General features: G+C 39.2%; 1 protein-coding gene across 3 annotated transcripts in view; it reads right to left on the minus strand.

Annotated features, from left to right (window-relative positions):
- Positions 1–2384: 2384 nt before the first annotated feature.
- Positions 2385–21736, minus strand: part of abca12 (ATP-binding cassette, sub-family A (ABC1), member 12) — a 62044-nt gene continuing 42692 nt past the window's right edge. For all 3 annotated transcript variants that reach the window (XM_080903714.1, XM_080903715.1, XM_080903713.1), the window contains exons 53-71: positions 20617–20706; positions 19498–19585; positions 19214–19341; positions 18414–18501; positions 17981–18089; positions 16126–16180; positions 14456–14633; positions 14204–14319; positions 11512–11674; positions 11109–11362; positions 10489–10696; positions 9731–9840; positions 9004–9154; positions 6346–6480; positions 5684–5787; positions 5236–5328; positions 4851–4956; positions 3743–3880; positions 2385–3275 (exon numbers count right to left, since the gene is read on the minus strand). In XM_080903714.1, the coding sequence (XP_080759840.1) occupies positions 3192–3275; positions 3743–3880; positions 4851–4956; positions 5236–5328; positions 5684–5787; positions 6346–6480; positions 9004–9154; positions 9731–9840; positions 10489–10696; positions 11109–11362; positions 11512–11674; positions 14204–14319; positions 14456–14633; positions 16126–16180; positions 17981–18089; positions 18414–18501; positions 19214–19341; positions 19498–19585; positions 20617–20706 (2398 nt within the window). In that variant the 3' untranslated portion in view covers positions 2385–3191. The remainder of the gene's footprint in view (positions 3276–3742; positions 3881–4850; positions 4957–5235; positions 5329–5683; positions 5788–6345; positions 6481–9003; positions 9155–9730; positions 9841–10488; positions 10697–11108; positions 11363–11511; positions 11675–14203; positions 14320–14455; positions 14634–16125; positions 16181–17980; positions 18090–18413; positions 18502–19213; positions 19342–19497; positions 19586–20616; positions 20707–21736) is intronic.

The raw sequence follows: 21736 nt of genomic DNA on the forward strand, positions 1-21736 counted from the left end.
GTGTGAAATGGACAGTGATAAATGAATACCAATAAATATGTTAAGACTGAACATTATTTTGTGGTATATCTATGGATAATATCTTATATACAGTGGATGATCTAAACTTCCCTATTTTGTTAGAGTGACAGTCCAACTTCTTTAATTTCTTCCTTCGGCTGCTTCCTTGTGGATCATCTGCCCCATCTCACCCTATGTGTACTACTTTCCTGTCACACCGAGCCTCTGTAAGTCCTCTTTCACAACATCCATGAATCTTTTCTCTGGTCTTTGTGTTTTCCTCCTGCCTGGCAGCTCTATATTCAACATCTTTTGTGCGATATATTCACATTCTCTACACATGTTCTGCCTTGCCTCTCTGACTTTTCTTCAACCTGCTGAACCTGAGCTGTCCCTCTGAAATACTCGTTTCTAATATTGTCCCTCCTGCTCACTCCCAATGAATACCTTAAACTCTGCAACCTCCACCTCTGCCTCTTGTCTTTTCATTAAAGCCACTATCCCCAAACCATACATCACTTTTACTATTTTGTCAAACTTCCCTGTCATTCTTGTTTTTTGTCTTCGGTAACAAATCACCCCTGACACTCATCTCCACCTACTCCACCCTTCTTACACTCTCTTCTATACCTCTCTTGTGCATTGCCTATCACTTTGGATGGTTGATTCCAGGTATTTACACTCCCCTCACTACCTCTGTTCCTTGCAACTTCACCTCTACACCTGGGTTTCTCTCATTCACACCCATGTATTCTGTCTCAGTTCTACTGACTCTCATTCCTCTTTTCTTCAAAGTATACCTCCACCTCACTAGGCTCTCTTTCACCTGCTCCCTACTCTCACTATAGATCACATTGTCATGTGCAAACATTATTGTCCACAAAGAGTCCTGCCTCACCTCATCTGTCGACCTGTCCATCACCACTGCAGACAAGAAGGGTCTCAAGGGTGATCCCTGATGTAATCCCACCCCCACCTTTAACTCATCTCTCACTCCTACCACACACCTCACCACTGTGTCTCTGTCCTCATACATGTCCTTCACAACTTTCACATACGCAATCTCTTCTACGCTTCTATACTTCTCTATCGACACTCTCAAAGCAAACATTGCATCTGTAGTGCTCTTTTTCGGCATGAAGGTGTACTGCTGCTCTTAACAGCTCGTTTGCATAGCTTCATGGTATGGCTCATCAACTTTATCCCTCTGTAGTTACTACAGCTCTGCACATCACTCTTGTTCTTGAAAATTGATACCAGTACACTTCCCTGTTCCTCTCTCCTACACATATATGTATGTATGTATGTATGTATGTATGTATGTATGTATGTATGTATGTATGTATGTATGTATGTATATATATATATATATATTGACTGGCATGTTAAACAGATCTTTAGGAATGATTTTTCTTCTGCAGATATGCTCAAAAAACACCAAGTCCTTGCAATTGTTATATCTGGGCTGGATTACTGTAATTCCTTATGATAGACTTTTCTTTTCCTAAAAGGTCCCAGAAGAGGCTTCAATTGATCCAAAACACTGCCACTAATGTGCCATCTAAGACTAGGATGAGGAAAAAAACCTGATTCATCCTGATTTGTATTTAAAATCTTTCTCCTCAGCACGAAGCCCTGAATGATCAGACTTTATATAGACCTCATTTACCACAGGACCACCATATTATTCCAACAGAGCACTTCATTCTCAAACTGCAGGCTTATTTGTGATTTGTAGTTTATGTAAGTAGAATGGGAGAAAGAGCCTTCAGATATCTGGCCCCTCTACTGTGGAACCAGATCCTAGTTCGGGCTTGGAAGACATTAACTCTTTCCGCTTATAAGATTAGCCTTTAACGTTTGCTATTATAGGTGCAAGGTACTTGAGAGACTTTGTTTGATGCACCAAGTACATCTCCCCCACTCCCCTTTTTTTCAGTCCGTGTGCATTTATATACCAGTACTGCATGTTATTAACTTTTGTCAAATTTTTCCTGAAACCTTTTTTTGTTGTTTCTGGTCTCCCCTTTCCCCTCACCAGCCACTGCAGTATGCTACCTCTTTCAACCCTTCCTTAGGTTTCTTCCTGTAAAAAGGACGGTCTTCCCCAGTGTCGCAAAGTGTTTGCTCATAGGGCATTATATGAATGTTAGGGTGTTTACCTTACAGCACAAAATAGCTGGTTATATGAAAATAATATATGAAAATATATGAAAATAAATGGATAGAACTGAACTGAATTAATTAGTAGAAATGCAATAATACATCTGCAATGTTTTTATAACTTATAGTGACCACTGAAGCAAAATCAAAGATCTTAAATAGTCCCTGTGCAGAAAAATAGTAGAAGCATAAACAGTAGGCAAATGAACAGCAGCTGCACTTGAAAAATAGCTTTATTAAATTATAAAAAAATAGGCTTGATGCAGTTAATACCACATGGAGCAGGTCCATAGGCAAAAAAGTCTATTAAATATTCAGTACAGTCATTCCAGAAGTTACATATACCCTTGGAGAAAGTGTTAATGAGTGAGGGGAAAGTGCATATTAAGCTCTCAGTGTCAATATTTTCTTTTGTCAAATTTAAAATAGAATAGAATAGAATAGAATTCAACTTTATTGTCATTGCACATGCACAGGTACAGGGCAAAATTTCATCTCAGGAGCAGAATTATACATAGTTCACATAAAAAAATACATTACTTTTTGTTTGTGTTATATATTTATTAAATGAGTATGTTATGATGTTGTATAGTGATGGTTTGCCACCAATGACCTTAATTAAAAATCATTCTAAATATTTTATTAGCTATGGTCTAATATTCTAGGTAAAGGTAGGTAGGTAAAAAGAACCCTAGCCACAGAGAGAAATTAACAGACTACATAATTAAAGTAAACGTCATATATAATGTTACCTGAATGATTCAAAGTGAACATGCAAACAGTGTTATGTAGAAGAGTAATTATTCACTTCATCTACTCGTGTATGCAGACTGGCCATGTATTCTTATGCTTTTCATCAACAGTTTGATTTGGTAAGAAAAAAAGTGTAATTTAACCTTCATATTCACAGTCAAGTGACTAAAAAATAATATTCCTAAAAAGAACCCACAAACATTTAAGTCACATTTTCTACTATATTAAGGTCAGATTTAGTGTGAATGGACACACACTAAAGATGGCAGTCAGCTCTATGCTTGTACTTCATCTTCATCTTCGGCGTCAATTGGTATGGTTTCCATGCCGATCTTTCCCATGGCGAAATTGATGAAGACCTGTGAAGGTTCAGCAATAATGTAAGAGCCATGTCAATATGAAAGGCAATTATTTTTCTCTGACCTGCTTAATTTTGGCTGGTCCGTTTCCCAACCCCCCCACCCCTCCTGTCCTGTCTTCTGCCTATAGTATGTTCCAATCCCCAAGCCTCAAAGGGGTAAAGTGGTTGAAGAATATCAGCACTGGCTGCATATAAAGCTCTTGGATTCTCACCCTAACTCATATTCCATTTATTTCCCCTCAGGCCTCCCCTCTGTCAGTTTCCCTCTGCCTCTTTTAAACTTTCTCTTTCTCTGTCTTTCACTCCCACTCAGCTTTCTTGTGTCCCTGCTTCTTTTCCCACCTCTCTTCTTCTCTCACTCCCCGTCGCTTTTTTCTGTCCCTTGCCACCATCAACCCACACCTACAAAAACCTCACACTAGTTCTTCCCCTCTCTCAGTTTATGTTGTCTCTTTTTTTTCTCACCTCATCCAGTGTGGTCTGGCTCACAGAGAAGTGCTTGATCTGCAGAGCAGTCTTGTTGGACTCCAGCTGGTCGAAGATGTCAGCCAAACCTCCAGGAGCAAATGGGACGTGGTACTCCACCACAGCCGAGTGCTGGTCCTGTGTGTTGGAAAAGGATGCCAAATGTGAGGTAAAAAGTTAAAAGAAAGTGCTCGTTCTTCTTTAACTATAATTTGATTCTTGCACTTGTATGAAGAAAATAAAATCCTTCTTAATCTTACAATGCTGCAAACATTATTTTGGGGGTAGAAAATCTACATTTTTTTTTAAATACTGTATACGCACTGTACTTTTGGTAAGGGCTCTGGGCACAGCAGGTTCTTATATAATGAGTTTCCTTCTATTCTTAGCTGAGCAAGTCAGCATTATAATGAAGAAAAGTCCACATGGGCAGCGAGGTATCAGACAAAGTTCATTTTTTATAGATTCTTTAATGGTGCACTGATCATTATTATCATATTAACACTGATTCAAACGTGTACAGGGAACACGGTTAATCACAGTGACAAATACACAAAATGATCACCCAGCTCGGAAGGTAACCCCATGCTTAAATGACTGATTTAGCGCTTTCACGGGCAACAACTTTGCTATTTTGGTTCACTCCCACATTCCCTCAGGAGTTGGTGAAGAGTGAGGCAGACAGAAACATGACACCAAATTAGTGCTTATGCTGATTCATGTCTGCTGGATGTGTAAATAAGCAACTGTTTGCTAACACGTTTGCCTTAAACACTGACAAATATAGCCATATTTATATATCCATCTGTTATATATAATTATATACCAGAAACATAAACGATCTAAAAGACCTTGGAATACTGCCAGGATTTGTCACAATCACTGCATCTGTGGATTTATTATATTAGTTTGTTAGGCAAATAATAAAGGATGGAAATAATACCCAAAAAAGGCTCATAATTTAAGAGTATCTTGCCTTATTAATTATCAGTTGATCATTAATGCCTCGTGTACTTTAGAGTTTATAGTGTATATTTAAAAATATGCACAGAAAGTAGTCAAGAGTCCTTTTTTTACCAAGTACTCTTGACTGCTCTGGATAACTCACCTTGAGATAAGTGCTGGGGAATCTGCGCTGCATGAAGCTAGTGATTTTCCCTACGTCACAAGAGGCCTCAGCCAAGTACATCTTCACAGTGAACCCATTGCCAAACCTGCACAAGGGAGATTTTATGAACAAAGCAGAGTTCTTACATGTCTGAGGCATGGGGCTCTGGTGGTGGAGTGAGAGAGAGTGTGTGTGTGTGCGTGCGTGTGTGTGCGTGTGTGTGTGTGTGCGTGCGTGTGTGTGTGTGGTGGAGGGCACTGTTCTTACAAATTAAATTGAGCATTCAACTGCACAAAGGACCATGGGGGGCAAGAAAGAGAGGCAGTGGAGACAGGGTGTGGAGAGCAGTAATGGCAGGGTTGTAGGATGAGGAGAGGTCACTAACCTGTTCTTAATGTGCTGCAGGGAGCCCAGGCATCGGAACTGACCTTTCACCATGATGGCAAGACGACTGCACAGTGCCTCACATTCCTCCATGCTGAGATTTGGAGACAAGGAGGGAAAGATAAAAGGTCATACAAAGGTCCATTAGGATAAAAGTAATTACCCATGCCAGCTGTCACACAGAAATATATATATATATATATATATATATATATATATATATATATATATATATATATATATATATATATATATATATATATATATATACATATATATACATATATACATACACATACACACACACACATATATATGTTATTACATTTGTTATCAAGAGTATGCTGTGGGAAAAAGATTGAATGGCTTTGTCCTAGAATGCTAATCATCTCTGCACAAATCTCTCCTTTGTGCTGAGGTCATATAATGGGTGCATGATATCTTCTAACCTGTGGGATGTGAGAACCACAGCACACTTTCCTTTCACTTCCTCAGAGATGATTTTCCATAGGTGACGCTTAGTACGAGGGTCCATGCCAGAGCTTGGCTCATCCTGTGGATAACGGAGGAATGAGACAAGAATAGAGGAATGGTCAAAACAGCATAAAGGCATCAAATGAAAACATGGAAGGCAGCATGTAGCAAACACAGCGTAGTGCATACAGTAGAGGGAAGGGCACAGCAAAGAAGAGAGAGTAAACACATATATAAATGCAAAATAGGAATGGGGATGGGAGGTCCAGTGTTGCATGCAGAGCAAACAACAGAGAAATGAAGACAAATCAAACAAGGGAGCACTGGTTACTGAAGAAAACACGGGGAGGAAAAGGGAATAGCTGAAGACAAAAAGGGATGGAAAAAGAGAGAGAGGATTTGATGGAGACATAGGCACAAACAAACTTAAAAGCTACAGGCAAGACCCCTCGGGTAAGCTTGGGTAAGCAGACTAATTAACTATATGCGATCTGTCAAGTCTAAGTGATCGATATCTGCTTTCCTTCAAAGACCATTTCAGGAAGAACGGTGCAGAGTTAGTTTAATATTTGTTGTCTGGTGACTTGTTAGGAAATTAAATGTGCAGCTACAGCAGTGTGAACAGGTGTGTTCTCACCAGGAGAAGGATTTGTGGATTCCCGATGAGAGCCAGCGCTGTAGAGAGCTTCCTTCGGGTGCCACAACTGTAACCGTCGGTAATGATGTTTCTGTGGTAGTTGAGCTGCAGCCTCTTCAGTAGGTAGTTCACCAGCTACAGAGGAAACATGCAGGGGATTACAAAGTGGATGGACAAAATAACAAACAGCACACGTGAGAGGACTCTAGTTTGGCATTCACTAATCCCAGCCAGAATGTGACTACACAGATAGGTTACATTGTAATAATTTTTAATTAGCAGTCTGTTTTCTTTTTTAATTGGTGGTGCAGCACCAGTGGTCAAAGCAAATCATTTATTTATTACTGCATGGACTACCACCTGTAATCTTCTTTTTAGACACTTTACATGCTAAGTGATAAGCACGAGATTAATGATAGAAAACAACAATAATTAAAGGTAATAAAATTTGCTTTGCCTTTTTCCATCCATGTTTATATCAGAAGCAGAATACTTTATTAATCCCTAAAGAAATTATGTTATGTATGCTCTTTATGTATTATATATATCTGAATGTAGATCATGGAAATGTCCAAACACCGTCTGTTGTAAACTGCTAATCATTGCAGGGGATGTGTAATGGTCTTTCAGTGATGTAACAGGAGTCGATAGGTCTAATGATTGCTCCTCGTGGCTGTTTGACCCCCTGCCTTCACCCCAAAGCAAAATGAGACAGTGTTATAGACTACCATGCTGCTCCTAGCTTCAGCCACATGATAAAGCTTCAAACAGTTGCTGTTCCTTAACAGCCAAATCACAACTGCAGTCACTTCAAGACGCTTTATATTGTAAGGTAGAGACTCTAAGATAATGCAAAGAACTCAACTGGAGACCCTCAGTGGAGATCTAATATATAACTACACATACTTGTTTTCACAACAGGAAAATATAGATTTACATGATAAAAGGTAAAGGTGGATACTATTTCTTACTGCCAATTTTATATTCCTGTTACACGTGTAACCGCTTTCTCCCATTTCGTCCAGTACAGCCACACAACAAATAACTAAGGTATCTATCTATTCCACTTCCATGAATATTTAATTATGTTTGTACAGCAGTGATGACTTTACACTGTGACTTTATTCTATCTAAACTCTATGCAGTCCCGGGGCTGCAGAAGCTGATGCAGTATAATCCATTTGGTGCATGGCAGTTGATCCTGTGTGTTAAACCCAGCAGGGATCAAAAACCCTTAATGACTTATAAACATTTCAGTCACTTAAAACTCTTCAAGGCTTCCCTGTTAATCAAATAAAATAGTGTGCTGTAAATACAACTACATTTTCAAATAGCTTAAAGTGATTTCCCATTGGTAGGCTTTAGTCTTTTTCCCATTAGTTGGCAAATTTGGAAACCAGATCGATGAAGCAAGTTAATGCAATAGATACCTTCACATAGAGTCTCTGCTGTTTCTCTGTAAGACAATTCGCCTTTTGTCTAGAGTTTTCATTACCATTCACTGTTTTTAAAAGTTTTATACTAGACAATTTCATACTAGACAAATACACAGTATTTTGTTATGTGAATGATAAAGACTGGTAACATAGACTATTCCTCATGCAGCAGGTTCAAATCAAAATATGATGTTTTTATGTTCTCTCATAAAAGCTGCTTTCTATCACCTTTGATGTTACAGCTCATTAAGCCAACAAAACCATGTCAATGCAAAATGACCCCATTAAGGCCTGTCTCATTATGCACAGCTAGGGGACTGTCAGTAGGAGACAACATAAGAGGAACTCTATATATAACCTCAGCTTTGAGAATTAGCCTGATGCTGCTGCAGTTGCCATTATAACCATTGTTGTCAGTATACCGACCGGAGAGGAGGGGCTGTAACAACAGCAGTGAGGGTGATTAGTGTCAGACAGATCCATTTCTGTGCTTTACTGTCTGTGTAAGCATGTGTATCTATGTGCAGCACTCTTGGTAATGTGCGTGCTCAATTCTGTTGGTAAAATGCCTGAGACTGTCAGAGACAGTGTTTTTGTTGTTCTTCATTCTGACCTCAAAATGGTGCAAAGAAAGAGAAAAAAGCAGACAGCGCTTACAGCTTGTCATGATAGTTTCCACAATTTTTCACACTCCTAAGAGCTGCTTATTTTTGTTCTTCTCTGTCTTTCAAAAAAGAAATATTGATGGGATATTGATATTGAGCACACATCACGTGCTGATTGGTTGCTCTGCAGAGTCCTCTAATAAGCAGACACACTCAGCAATCACCACAGAAGCAAGATTGATTAGGTCTCAGGAATGATAAATGAGAAGATTGAGGCTTTAGTGGCATGTCAAATAAGATTCTCCCGTCATAAAAGCAGAATTTAAATATACATTTTTCCGCAGTAATGCATACTACATCAGCTCAATTCTGATGTTTGGACTGCGCAAGCTGACAACAAAAGCTTTTTCATTTCGCTACAGATTCTACAGCTTTCATCACACATCATTCATTGCTGCACACTTTCTGATTCAGTATGCATAGGAGCAGCATCAGCTTCTAGTCCTGCGCTGGAAGTGCACCTTTGAATTTATATCAGATCCCGTGTCACTTTTTGAATGCTATTGTCACTTGGCAAAGTGACAATAGGCACCACTGCGTCTGCAGCTCTTCCTTACCCGGTCTGTCTCCCACTTTGAGATGCCACGTATGCGAGCATAGAAGTACAAATGCTCTTCTCCAGTGAGCAAATCATCCAGTGCATCCACTTGAGGACAGTAGCCGATGTTAATTCCTTGTTTCTGGCACTCCATGATGTCTACCAAATGTCTGGGGGGAAAACACACACAAAGAAAGATTTTCTTAAGCAGCATTCACCACATGATGTGGGACAGGCATGTAGGGTGTTTCAGAGGATCTACTGTCTGTGGGGTGCTATCTAGCTTGCTAATATCCACTTTATATACTGACAACACAGCAGGACTGTACATTGCTACTTGTATGAAAGCTCTTCAGATACATCTTTAAGATAAAATTGCTAGTTTCTAAATCCCAAAACTATCATATTCAAATTTTCCCCAATAAAAAATTAATAACATCCCTCATATGTGAATGATTGCATTACGTAATTAAATTTTGGAATTACCTATGCACCTGTACCAATAAAATGAAATTCTTTCTTGTAAATGTTTAATTCTATAAGTCATCTTTATTTTGCTGGAATGTGTACATACTTATCCTGACATCTCTGCATCACTTTAGTGTGCAGCTAAAATGCAAGAGTGGTCATAAAAACACAACTATTCCCGCTAAGTTAATCCAGCGGTGGAAGAAGGGGGTAATAAAGAAAAACAGATTAAATACAAACATGCACTAGGCAACATTCACATGTTACATAAAGCTTACCCATCCCAGTCCTTGATCTGTGCAGTGCCATCAGTGGGGCTAACGTCTCCAGTCAACATCTTGAAGGTGGTAGTTTTTCCTGCTCCGTTCACTCCCAGCAAGCCAAAGCACTAAAAATAAACACTAGTTTCTTAGTAACTTCAAGCATTTTGCTATTATGCAGTATTGTGACGTAAAGCTGGGCTCTTTAAAGATTAGCCAGGTCAGTATTTAGTGCTGCAAAACTATGTAAAAAAGAAGTGTGTCCAAAGAAAACTTTTTCATACAACCAGACATCTGAAGTAATAGAATAAAAATGACTCGGATCAAAGACTGGACTGAAATTGGTCAAAATAAAATAAAGGCTTTGAGAGTAAATTAAAACAACAGCTTAAAATGATCACTTTTTACTGACTGCAGAAGAATATGAAAATGCTGGCCCGTCTTTTTAGTCCATATTAAAATGTACAATATTGTACATGCTTGTTATAGCCGCCAACAGTGGCTCCAAATCCTCAGCTGTGTTAATAACAGTAGGCTGTTGGTATTTTAAATTAATTGCAATCTTTGACGAGTCCATTGCACACAGCGACTAGTACCACCGTACAGCTCTTCAGAAATAACAAAACAGAGGCTGTGTGATTTCTGGGTAATTATAGAGTTATGCTGCTGCCATAAGAGATTAGACATTATTACACAATACCCCCCATTTTGCTACCCTCTTGCCTTAGAACAGCTTTACTATATTAGTATTCTGTGCTCCTGCCTCTGAGGCTTACCTCTCCTGCAGGGATGCCCACAGACAGATTCTTGACAGCGTGGACCTTCTTAGTGAGGTGTTGATAGATCTTTGTGAGCCGGTTGACTTGCAGTATGTCTGAGCTAGCTGCTCCACTGGCCACTCTGAGATGCTCAGATACCACATCCTCATCCTGATCATCATCATAAGCTGCCTGAGGCACAGTCTTGATGTAGCAAATTAGACGCCTATAATACAGAAAGGTTGTTGTTTTGTTTTTAAATAAGTGCAAGGCATTCTAGTTAATATAAATGCTTTATCACCCCCCGTCCCTGCCACAAAAAAATAAAAATAAATAAAATCACCAAAATCTTGGCCCACTTAGAATAAAAAAAATCTAATTTTACTTGCAATTGTCTTCTCTAATTACTTAATGTTGCTCTGTTGCATATTTAACCACCCGGTTGCATATTATCTGCATTTATTACATCTCATTTTCAGATTTTTGGCTACAAGAAGACTGCTTTATCAGTGTTAGCAGAAAACACATCTTGTGCATTTGCAAGTCCATCCTACCTTTAAAGAAAGCAAATGAAACTGATCTCAGTTAAAGATTCTGTGAATGTATATTCTCCTTTATATTATTTCTGTGTTTCTCACCTGACTTTGCGCATTAGAGATTTGTTGATCAAAAGACGCAGCGTGAAGAAGACCAGGCCCTGGATGATGGAGGAGATGAACATCCATCCCAGAGCTTCTGTGGAGAATGGGTTCTTATAGGCATCGACTCCATAGCCACTGAGAATCTGGACCTCTATGTCACCTCTGGCCAGTTCCATCAGCCCATTCCCAAAGCTGAACTGGGGGAAGATGAGGAAGGCGTAGCTCAGCTTCTGGAAGATTTTCTGGATTGCCTACAGGAGAGAAGCACAGAAGAGGGGACAAGATCTGAGGATGTGAAACTGAGTTTAACTGAGCTCATCTTGAATTCTTCACTCTCCTGTCAATGGACAAGCAAGGTATGTTTTCTAAGTTTCCCCCTGATTCTTACAGTTAATCTTACCTCAGGATTATGCATTGATATTTGACCCAGAAAGTAGAGGATGCAGGTGGTCAAGATGGTGTTGACACTGATGAAGAGGTTGATGCACACGTAGCTGATAAAGGCCATCTCTGCATCCCTGAAGATCCCGGCAAACAGATACATCCATGGGAAGGTGGAAAACCTGAGATGACAGAATAATCGCATTTTAAACTTAAAAAAATAACTCCACAGATGCACTTCAAAGCTGCGGTAACATGGTTGGGTTGGTTTGAAATACAGAAAACAGTCAGAAGGTTATAACATAAAATTAATAGAGAAATTGTGCAGTTTTGCTTACAAATGCACCTTCTAAAATATAGGCTTGTCTGAAGAGAGCCAGACAGAGTAGCTATGAGCCTTAAGAAAAAGAAGCCAGCAAAGAATACTGAAAAGAGAAGGTGGAATATACCATGCTACAATGAGGGTAAACATTCAGTCATGAAGCCAAAATAGAGGAAGATAAATGACTTCTCCCTATATTCCCTCGCATAATCTGTTTGTCCATTTGATTGGTAAGTCTGGGTCAGCAATACAGAGAGTAAGAGAAGGAAGGGAGAAAGAAATGAAAAAAAAAAAAAGAGCAGTGTGGGAAATGAAACAGACAGACACAAACAGATAGAGCCAGACAGAGACAAAGCATCTGCATGCTTTGCCCAAAAAAAGTGCTTGGTAGGCAAGTGTGGGTGCCAAGCCATGACAAGGAACAGAAGCAAGAAGGCTGAACACCAGACCAGGTGGGTGCAGCCTGACAGATGGAGCACTGTGATTACTCATTGCTTGGGAAGGAGACATCTGTCTGATAAATGAGAAGCAGAGTCCTGACTTGGCTTTCTAAAATCTAGGGCTCAGGACTAGGCCTCCAAACAACAACGGCAAACACAAGAGTGTAAACCTCAGCAGCAGCTCGGGGATTGATGTAAATAATCCCAGTAATTCAGATGAGGCGAAACATGACACATCAGGGGTTTTGATACCATCCCCAAATCTAAATCTCTTTGTCAGACTGAACTGAAACCTTTGTATTTCGAGATTATAGCTAACCTCTGTCTCATACTAAGTCATTCTGTTATTGCCATAAGCCCTGTTGCTTCCTGATTCCTCCCTTTCTCCCTCTCTGGTGTCTTTGCCTTGAATGGGATAAACACATTAGTAGTGATTTTCCATTAGCATTGCAGTCCTACTGCCATCTGTCTTAGCGAGAAATTCACAATAAACTTTTTTGCAGCATTTGCTCGTCCTTATGCTCTGCGCTGTAAATCCAACCTACTGGCACAGAATTGCAGTGCATGTGTGGAGATAGGCTTTTGAAAATGTATAAACCTTTCAATGATTGCTTGACTTTGGAAAGTCCTCTGCAAGAAATGTATTGTGCATTTGAATGAATCAGTATTTTCCCTGTTTGACTCCTTGGATGAGCTGGGTTCATGTTGAGGGTGATGGGCCTGCTGCAAGCATAAAGCACCATTCAATGAATAGGTTTGGTTTAGAGCAGTGCAGATGCTTCTGGAAACTTCACACACTTCCTGCTGTTGTCTCAGCAGGGCAACAGCCAGAACAACACATTCACCATCTCTATGACAGATTTGATGCGGTTCCCTTAAAACATTTTTTATAAACATGTCCATCATTCAGTGTGGTTCAGGTTGAAAATAAACTCAGAGGTAAGTAAAAATAGTTACAGTACTGTGCAAAAGTTTTAGGCAGGTGTGAAAAAATGCTGGAAACAAAGAATGTTTTCAGAAATATAAATGATTGTTTACTGGCCACAAATGTATCCTGCAGCAGGACGATGACCCCATTTAGAAATCATTAAGAACTATCTTCAGCACAAAGAAGAACAAGAAGTACTGGAAGTGATGGTATGGTCCCCGCAGTGCTCTGATCTCAACATCATCAAATATGTCTGGGAGTACATGAAGATACAGAAAGATGTGAGGACGCCTACATCCACAGAAGATCTCTGTTTAGTTCCCCAAGATGTTTGGAACAACCAACTAGCCGAGATCCTTCAAAAACTGTGTGCAAGTGTACCTAGAAGAATTGATGCTATTTTGAAGGCAAAGGGTGGTCACACCAGATATAGATTTGACTTAGATTTCTCTTGTCCATTCACTGCATTTTGTTGATTGATGAAAATAAAAGATTATTAAACTTCCATTTTTGAAAGCATTCTTTGTTTACAGCATTTTTTCCTGCACAATACTGTATATTGCAACTAAAAGTGGCATAAGCAGTCATTACAGTACAGACCATTATCCAAGTGAACATTTAGGCCATTAGAAGTCTCTTTAATTTCCCTCTTTATGAAGTGGTAGCAAATATTACCTGCACTAAACCTTTCAATCTGACTGCTTGTCTAACTGCTACTTTGCTATTGTGTTGCATCCATATTTTGTGACACTATCATGTGCTCTGACTTTAGCCATTAGTAAGTATTAAAATATTATATGACAGAATGATACCCAAATTAAGTTAAAATAAAATAAATGTTTGCTTTCATAATGGAAAACAATCAAGTAGTATAGCTACTGTAGAGAGAACAATCTCTAAAATTTTCAGCCACACGAAGGACTGGTTCATTATCAAATACATTTTTGTCAACAATATACACTCCAGTACAACTACAATGTGACTACAATTAGTGAATCTACTTTTTTTCAAAGTTACTGACCCAAAGAGCACCAGGAGGAGAGTGACGGCACCCAAATTTTGGCGTTCTGTAAATGCTGGAATCTGGAAGGCAGCAATCACAACAACGGTCGCAGCTACGGGGACCAAATAGATGACCTATGGAAAAAGGTGGGGCACAATGCAGCAACAGAAAGTCACTTCGTTTAATAACTTTTGAAAAAGATATATGGATGAAATTAAGTTGAACACATGGTTTTCAATATTGTAACCAATTAAAGAAATACGACGTTACCATGTCATAGATGAAGTTTACAATCCAGTAGAAGGACTCGCTGATGCCAGCAATGTGCTGAAGCCTCTTGGACCCTTTTTGGTGCTCAGTGACTTCATAGAGGGCAAAACTGGCTGTTGTAATTGAGAAGCCTGTGAGCACGCACAGAGCCACAAGGATGTGAAGCACTCCCTGGACACTGTGAAGAAAAGATCATCCAGGTGATGTGATTAAATACCATTAACCATTGAGTTATCATGAATAATGCACTTATCATGTTACTGGGCCATGTATTTATTGTGTTGTGTTTTTATTTTTTTGTTCTGTTCTTTTGAATTAAAACTACTACAATAGCAACAACAAACGGTGCAGAAGAGTGAATATAAACTGGCGTTCATATGTATTTTCTGAAAATACTAGCTCATTTTAACCAGAATTATCATATTATTCCCTACTGGGACGTGACTCATTTGAACTACTGAGGAATCTCACAATGAATGGAATCCCATTAATAACAAACAGCTTTGTGAAAGAAAAAGAGATGCTTGCGAATCATCTTTGACAAGATAACAGCAAGAGAAACAGATCACTTCACGCAGAGAACAACTTCACACTGTACAGTCAGCATGCCAAGGGTGTTTCTGTGAGACTGCAGAGCCTATTGTCCAGATTAGACCCCAGAAATCCAGTTGAAGCTTTGATCCCCTCAGTTCGTCTTCTACTCAGCGTGTTCATTTAAACTTTCTTGATGCCAAGCCAGTACCTGTTCATCTCCAGTGCTCTCTCGCCTACCCTGCACGCAACTGGGGCACAACACCTCAAACTAAACACAATGAACTGCACGAAGCTGAAAAGAGGATGAAGATGAAGCTGGCAGAGTGTCTGAGTGAGAAGGAGTGAGAACAACAGAAAGGGACATGTGGTGGGCGTTTCAGGGCAGCACTAACTACAGAGGATAGTCAGGAGCGACAGCTACAGAGCAGGCTTGTTATCAAGACAGCCAGCATAGCCTTAGATTTTCTCTCATGGGCAAAGCTACTATATTGTGAGAATCAAGACATTTAGAGTAATAAGTCTGCTGTATCTTTAACACAGCTCAGGGCAAATCAATACATCTAGTAAGGAAGCCTAATATCACCCATTCAGCTGCTACAGCATCTCAGCAGACTACACCTATTAAAGTTTTACACAGACACTGAACATAAATGTGACATATGTGGAAAAACTGACCAATAACTCTAAAATTGCCAGTAAGATGCTTAGTAGTAATAAGGCTCTAGAGAGAACACAAGGTCAGTCCAATCCACTCTCAAAATGATGTATTTGATTTGCTCCTCTGGAACATGTGCACACATCCATTTAAACTAAATCTCTTTTCCACCTTTACCGAAATATTCATTCCAAAACATTCATTAAATTGGGACTCTGATCAATACTGTAAGCTTAAGGAAATCAATTTAGAAAATCAAATATGTATAAATAATTTTGTCATGTACATCTTTGCCCTGAATCCATCTTGAATTAGATGTAAAAAAACAAAACAAAAAACCCCCCAAACACATAAACACATGATTAATTAGGGAACATTTTCACAGATTAAGATGCAAATACAGATCTATTTTTCTAAGATTATTTGTCTAGTAATGCACTAGCAGTCAATTCTGCAGAAGAATTTTAAGCATGACCCTTACACTATATCTTCATCATCCGCCCGTCCAAAATAGGGTTGGCTGTAAACTGAAATGGCTGTAACAGAAAGAAACAGAGTACTGTGTTAGCAAAAGAAAAACAACAGCATGCAAGCTATTTTTCAGCACAGGAAGCAAATGAGCAATGATATTCTCTTAGCCTAGGACACAGTCAATTGAAAAATATAGCGGAAGATGGTTTCATTTGCCAGTGCGCACAAAGGAAATTGAATTTTCTTTATCATTTTTCTGGGTCTTTGAGATGCTCAGAGACATGAACTGTAGCCCTACATATTTTGCATTTCCTGAAATAGGACTGTGAGTTCACCTACAGCACAGAAGCCCCAAAGCAGGCTGCGGGATTAGCATTACTCAAGACAACTTTGATGAAATTGATTAGTACCACTGCCTAAAACATCTGTAATTACTGATACTACAAGACGACTGCACTGAATTCAAATGTTCCCATACCTGGTTTGTGCATTTGCAATGATAATTAGGAAGAGTTTTACTAATAAGTATATTTATATGCAGAGATATTATTTATGTTGTCATAGTGGTTTGAAAATGGGCAAATACCCCCATTTTAGAGAACCTGAGCCTTTGAATTTGTGCCATTTCTTTTCTAAAAGAAGTCCCAAAACCTAAAAAGCAACTGTTCATGTTTGACGTGTAGTTCAACCGGCTAAACTAAAGAAATTGATTATCTATACTATGTTTAGTTCTAAGAGACTCAAGCTGAGCATGTGTTTTCAAATCAAATCTTCTAAAGGTGGACTATTAGGCAGGTGAGAAAATCAATGATTTCTGGGGGATGGGTGAGGAAAAACTTGAAATAAACAACACAGTTGCAGGTAAGAGTAATCTGAGTTTATGATCTGGACAGTAGTGTTTTTGTACAAATGCACCAGTGGGTAATTGTAGTCAGAAATCCTGCAAGAGTGAGTTGAAAAATTGGTTTGATGCAAACATCCAATGGGGCCCAACCCCAAAATTAAACTGTAGTACACAATGCAAAGGCTAGGATATAATTTTTAACAGATAAAGCAGTCACCTTGAAAAGTAATCTCCCTGGATCTCCACCCCGGACAACCCCTGCCACCGCTTTGAGTTTGCAGGTAACATTTAAATGGTTACACTTTACCCTCAAGCACTTTTATCATCCACTGGGGAATAAATGTGTGTGTGTGCCCGTTCTGCTATTCATACATGTTTTTATGAACAATTCTATATATGTATTTGTGTATGAGTGCATGACTGTGTACTCCTGCCTGCAGGCAGATGGTCAGGATAATACTCAGAAGCTGAAACAGTACTGAAAACGTGGGCCAGCCTCGTTTCTCTTTAGCAGATCTCCCCAGTGAGTGGCACTCATCAGTATTCACCATGCATAGTGATGTGAGCGTAAGGACACACAGCACCCCCTGGCTTTAATCCAGTGAAATGAACCATGAGTAAACACACTGTTTACAGCTTTCTTTACTGTATGTTTAGTATACAAAATGCACCGGGCTATCAGTGAGGGGCAGCTTTCTAATACTGATGTGCCTCTCTCCTGTGCAGTCATGTCTTTTTCAATCTCTGCCTTACCCTATCTTTGCAATAACCAGTGTTTTGTGCCTGAAGGCATAACATAACATAACATACATATACGGTACATTTTCTAAAACTCACTTTAATCACATTACAAATAAGAGTAAGCTGTGGCCAAAATCCATTTCAGTATTCCAAAAGTTAGATAAAACTGATGTTTGTTATTAATGCATTTCTTTGTACAGAATCCCCCATCAGTTGAAGTGACATCTCAAACATGTGTACTAAGACTTTTACTTTTTTTTCTTCACCAATTCTAGCTTACCATATTTGCGTGGATCCTTGTCTGCTGGCAGATTGGAGCGTAGGATGAAGTTGTTGAGGCTGTTTAAGTATGCTGGCATTGTGTGGTGACCCTCAGGGTTGAACCAGACCTACACAAGCAAAAACACAGACATGCATAAAAACGAACAACATTCACAACACTAGAGATCAGGAAATGTAGGTATACTATATATTAAAACAACAAAAACACTTTAATAACACAAAGAAGGCAGACGTCTTCATCTACGCTGGCACAATTCCTGCAGTAAAGCATATTTATGATGAAAATGATGGTGTAACAATTCAGCTCCATTTCCATGCACTGAGTAAACACGTTTGGTTAAGACATCAGGTTTTAACTCTTGACAACTAATCAGTACGGCAATTAATCTGATAATAAGAAAAGGGGCAGGGAAGCAGTGGGAGAACGTTACCTTAGACAGCGTACGGTTTTTGGGCACTGTTGTGATGTCCATTTTTAAGTCCGCTGGGAGTGGCATGCCAAAAGCAAAACCACCGTACCTGGAAAAACAAAACATTGACTAAAACAAGGAGCTTTGCTTGATACTGAGAAACTCGATGTAACGCACTGTGATTTTCACTTGGTTGTTTTGCTTTTAATCAAGAGTAAATTTTCAACATATGCAGATGAGAGAACCATTTCAGGGTAAAAGCACCCAAGCCCAAATTATAAGTATGATTACCATTATCAACAAGGTGCTAGAAACCAATTTGTGTCAAGCTGAGAAATCAGGAAAACTATACTTTTAGGCACTTACTAACTAGTTTTCATAATTAATTAGATTTCTGCACATCTTTCTTTGGTAAAACACCAGTCATTCCATGCAACTGAATACTGTGAAGACCATTTAAAGCCTCCCAGATGACTAACAAACTTTATTTCAGAGACTGCTTGCAGAATTCTGGAATTTCATTTAGGTCAATCGTCTCCTCTGAATTAATAAAAAAAATGAAATGAACGAAAAGATTTGCAAACGATTCCTAACTATCGTAGCTCATTTTAATGATGTAATGTTATGAAATATGATTTAAAATTCTGAGCAATATGCCACAGTATGCTGAAATTTGAATGTACTTGGACATTGCTTAATTCGGCTCATTTAATCAGAGAATACTTTGACTGCAACACAGGGTACAGTAAATTATCAGTGAGGCATGTATAAAAGTCTCACTGTGGCTTCATTAACCACATGGATATATTGGCTCCATTCACCTGTTCCTTATGAAGTCATTGGCTGTAGCCACTAGGTAGTTCTCCACATTGATGCCATTCAGATCATAAACAATCTGAGATGAAGGGATCTCCGTATGGGGGGGCTGGTAGTTGTCTTTGTCACAAATCTGCAGTGCAAAGAAAAGATAAATAAATATCTTCCCTTTTTCAAAAAAACATGAGCACAGGAAACACGTTTATGTGCTGACACACACACACACAAACACACAAGTGAGAACACAGAGAATCACTCAATCGCACTGTTCTCGGTGACCTAGTCTCACCTGTTCTTTCCGAGTGCATTTGCAGATGTTGAATCCTTTCGTGGTGTTTCCACTGGAGCTCCACTTGTTTGTGTTTCTTGTGCAGTCACTGAAAAAGAGGAAAAAGTTTCACCAAGTGAAATGAAGTGAGTTTGCAGTGAGCGGTACATACCACAACACTCTCCCTAGACACACCCCAGAAAATATTTTGAAAGTGAGGAGATATGATGGCCCGCTAAAAGAAAGAAAACTGTAAAATCTAAAACCGTTTATGAAGTAGCTGTAGACTTACATGATTTTTGTGAGATCAGGATCTAAATCTTTCCTTTGATAACAGTTTTCAAAGCTGTTAATGTGTGCTGTAATATCATATTGTGTGAAATTTCTGTTTGTGTGGGCTGATGTTCAACTCCCACGCATTTTGCTCTCTGCCAAATGCTTTCAGGGACGCTCTGTGCAGATCAAAAACAGGTTGCAGCAATATTATTTGCATACACACCTGTTACTTTAGATTTCTAACACACACAAGTAACAATGATCATAATCAGAGGATGATGCAATATATTTTCTATATACCGGTATGTAAAAAAAAAAAATGTAAATACAGTAATCAGTCATTGTCCTGCTGTAATTACTGGACATGATGAGCAGACATGCAGCCTCTTTTTCCATGACAGGGTCTCTCTCTCTCTCGCTCTCTCTGTCCCTTCTCTTTCTCTCACTCTCTTTTTTTATTTTCCTGAGAATTTTAAAATGCCTCTGAGGTCTGGTTCATGAGTGCCAACATTGATTTGAGTGCCTGCAAGGGGAAAATCTTCCCTATAAACACGGGGTGTTTACGGAATACAGATGATGCTCTCACATCGCAGAGTCCTGCTGCAGGCTTTCAGCCACATGCACTGAGCAGAGCAGCAGAGAAATTAAGAGTGGAGGGACAGGAGAGAGACCAGAGACAGCGACAGGAATTGCAGAGAGGAAAGCCTTGTAAAATAAAGATGGAAAGAGACTTGGATGAAGTGAAATATAAAAACGCTGTACATTTGACAAAGGCTTAAATACATAGAGAAAGCAAGTACAGGAATCAGCATGTCACTGATAAAAACAAACAAAAAAGATGTCATTAGTAGTATAATTACTTACAGGTTATCAGGCTTGTCAAGACAGGTGGTGTCCATCCCAGGGAATGACATCATGGTGTCTGCCAGACGCTGTGAGTTGGGATTCTGGTTGCTGTAGAATCAGAAAAGTGTTAGCCTTGACTCGGGAACGTCAGATATGTTACAATAAGAGGATATAACAGACACAAAGGTTTATTTCATGAGCATCCACTAAGCAGACTGCTAAAACTGATAGCCAGCCAGCCAGATTTTACCTAATTTATGTGATGATTTGAGGGCTAAGGATCAACAGCATTTAACTAATGGTTACTAATGTAACCATTAGAATGGCTTCTCTGAGCAACTAGAGAAAGAATGAGGACATTTGACTTGTCACTTTAAATTTAAGTAGATTTGTTTTATTTACCATTCCTTGCCTTAAAACGCACACAAGTAGCCTCATAAATAAAAATCATATTACATTTGCATCACTCTTAGAAAAAACTAAGAAAACACAGTGTTCCGGGAAAGTTCCAAAAATGTTGAAACGCTGAAGCATCTCTGACCCTAAACTACCTATAACCTTCTTCTGCACTGCGAAAAAAACACTGTTTCTGAGATGAATAATTAATTATCATTTTCAATCCCTTTTGTATAGCAAACTAAAGAGGACTGGGAGGAGCGTCCATACGGTCTCTGATACAGTTTGGCACCTCAGCATTTTCTCTCTTGCTACATATCTCCTTGATCAAACAACAGCAGATCGGGAGGATGAAGACATCTTGCAATCTCCTGACACTCCTAATCTCTCTTCCTTTGATCTCACATTGTAGCCGTCTTCATCGCAAACATCTCTTACCCTCACATAGTCTCTTGTGCTCTCGCATTTTAAGGTCCACATGCCCTTCAACAAACTACAGAATCAAATCAAAATCCTTTTATAACAAGTGTGGCATGCCTCCTGCAAATGATGCAGACCCCAGTGAACCCGTCGAGTAAGGTGGTGTATCAACCATTCAGTTCAGGAAGTGATTACCAACATCTGTTATGATGATAGTTGTCTGTAGCCCTGTGGCTTATGTGATTTATATGGTTCCCCAGATACAATGTCCAAAAGTGTGGGCTTGTTTTATATTGCTACTTTGGCAAATCATAAAACTACT

This window comes from Rhamphochromis sp. 'chilingali' (genome assembly GCF_963969265.1).
Source record: "Rhamphochromis sp. 'chilingali' genome assembly, chromosome: 14".
NCBI lineage: Eukaryota > Metazoa > Chordata > Actinopteri > Cichliformes > Cichlidae > Rhamphochromis > Rhamphochromis sp. 'chilingali'.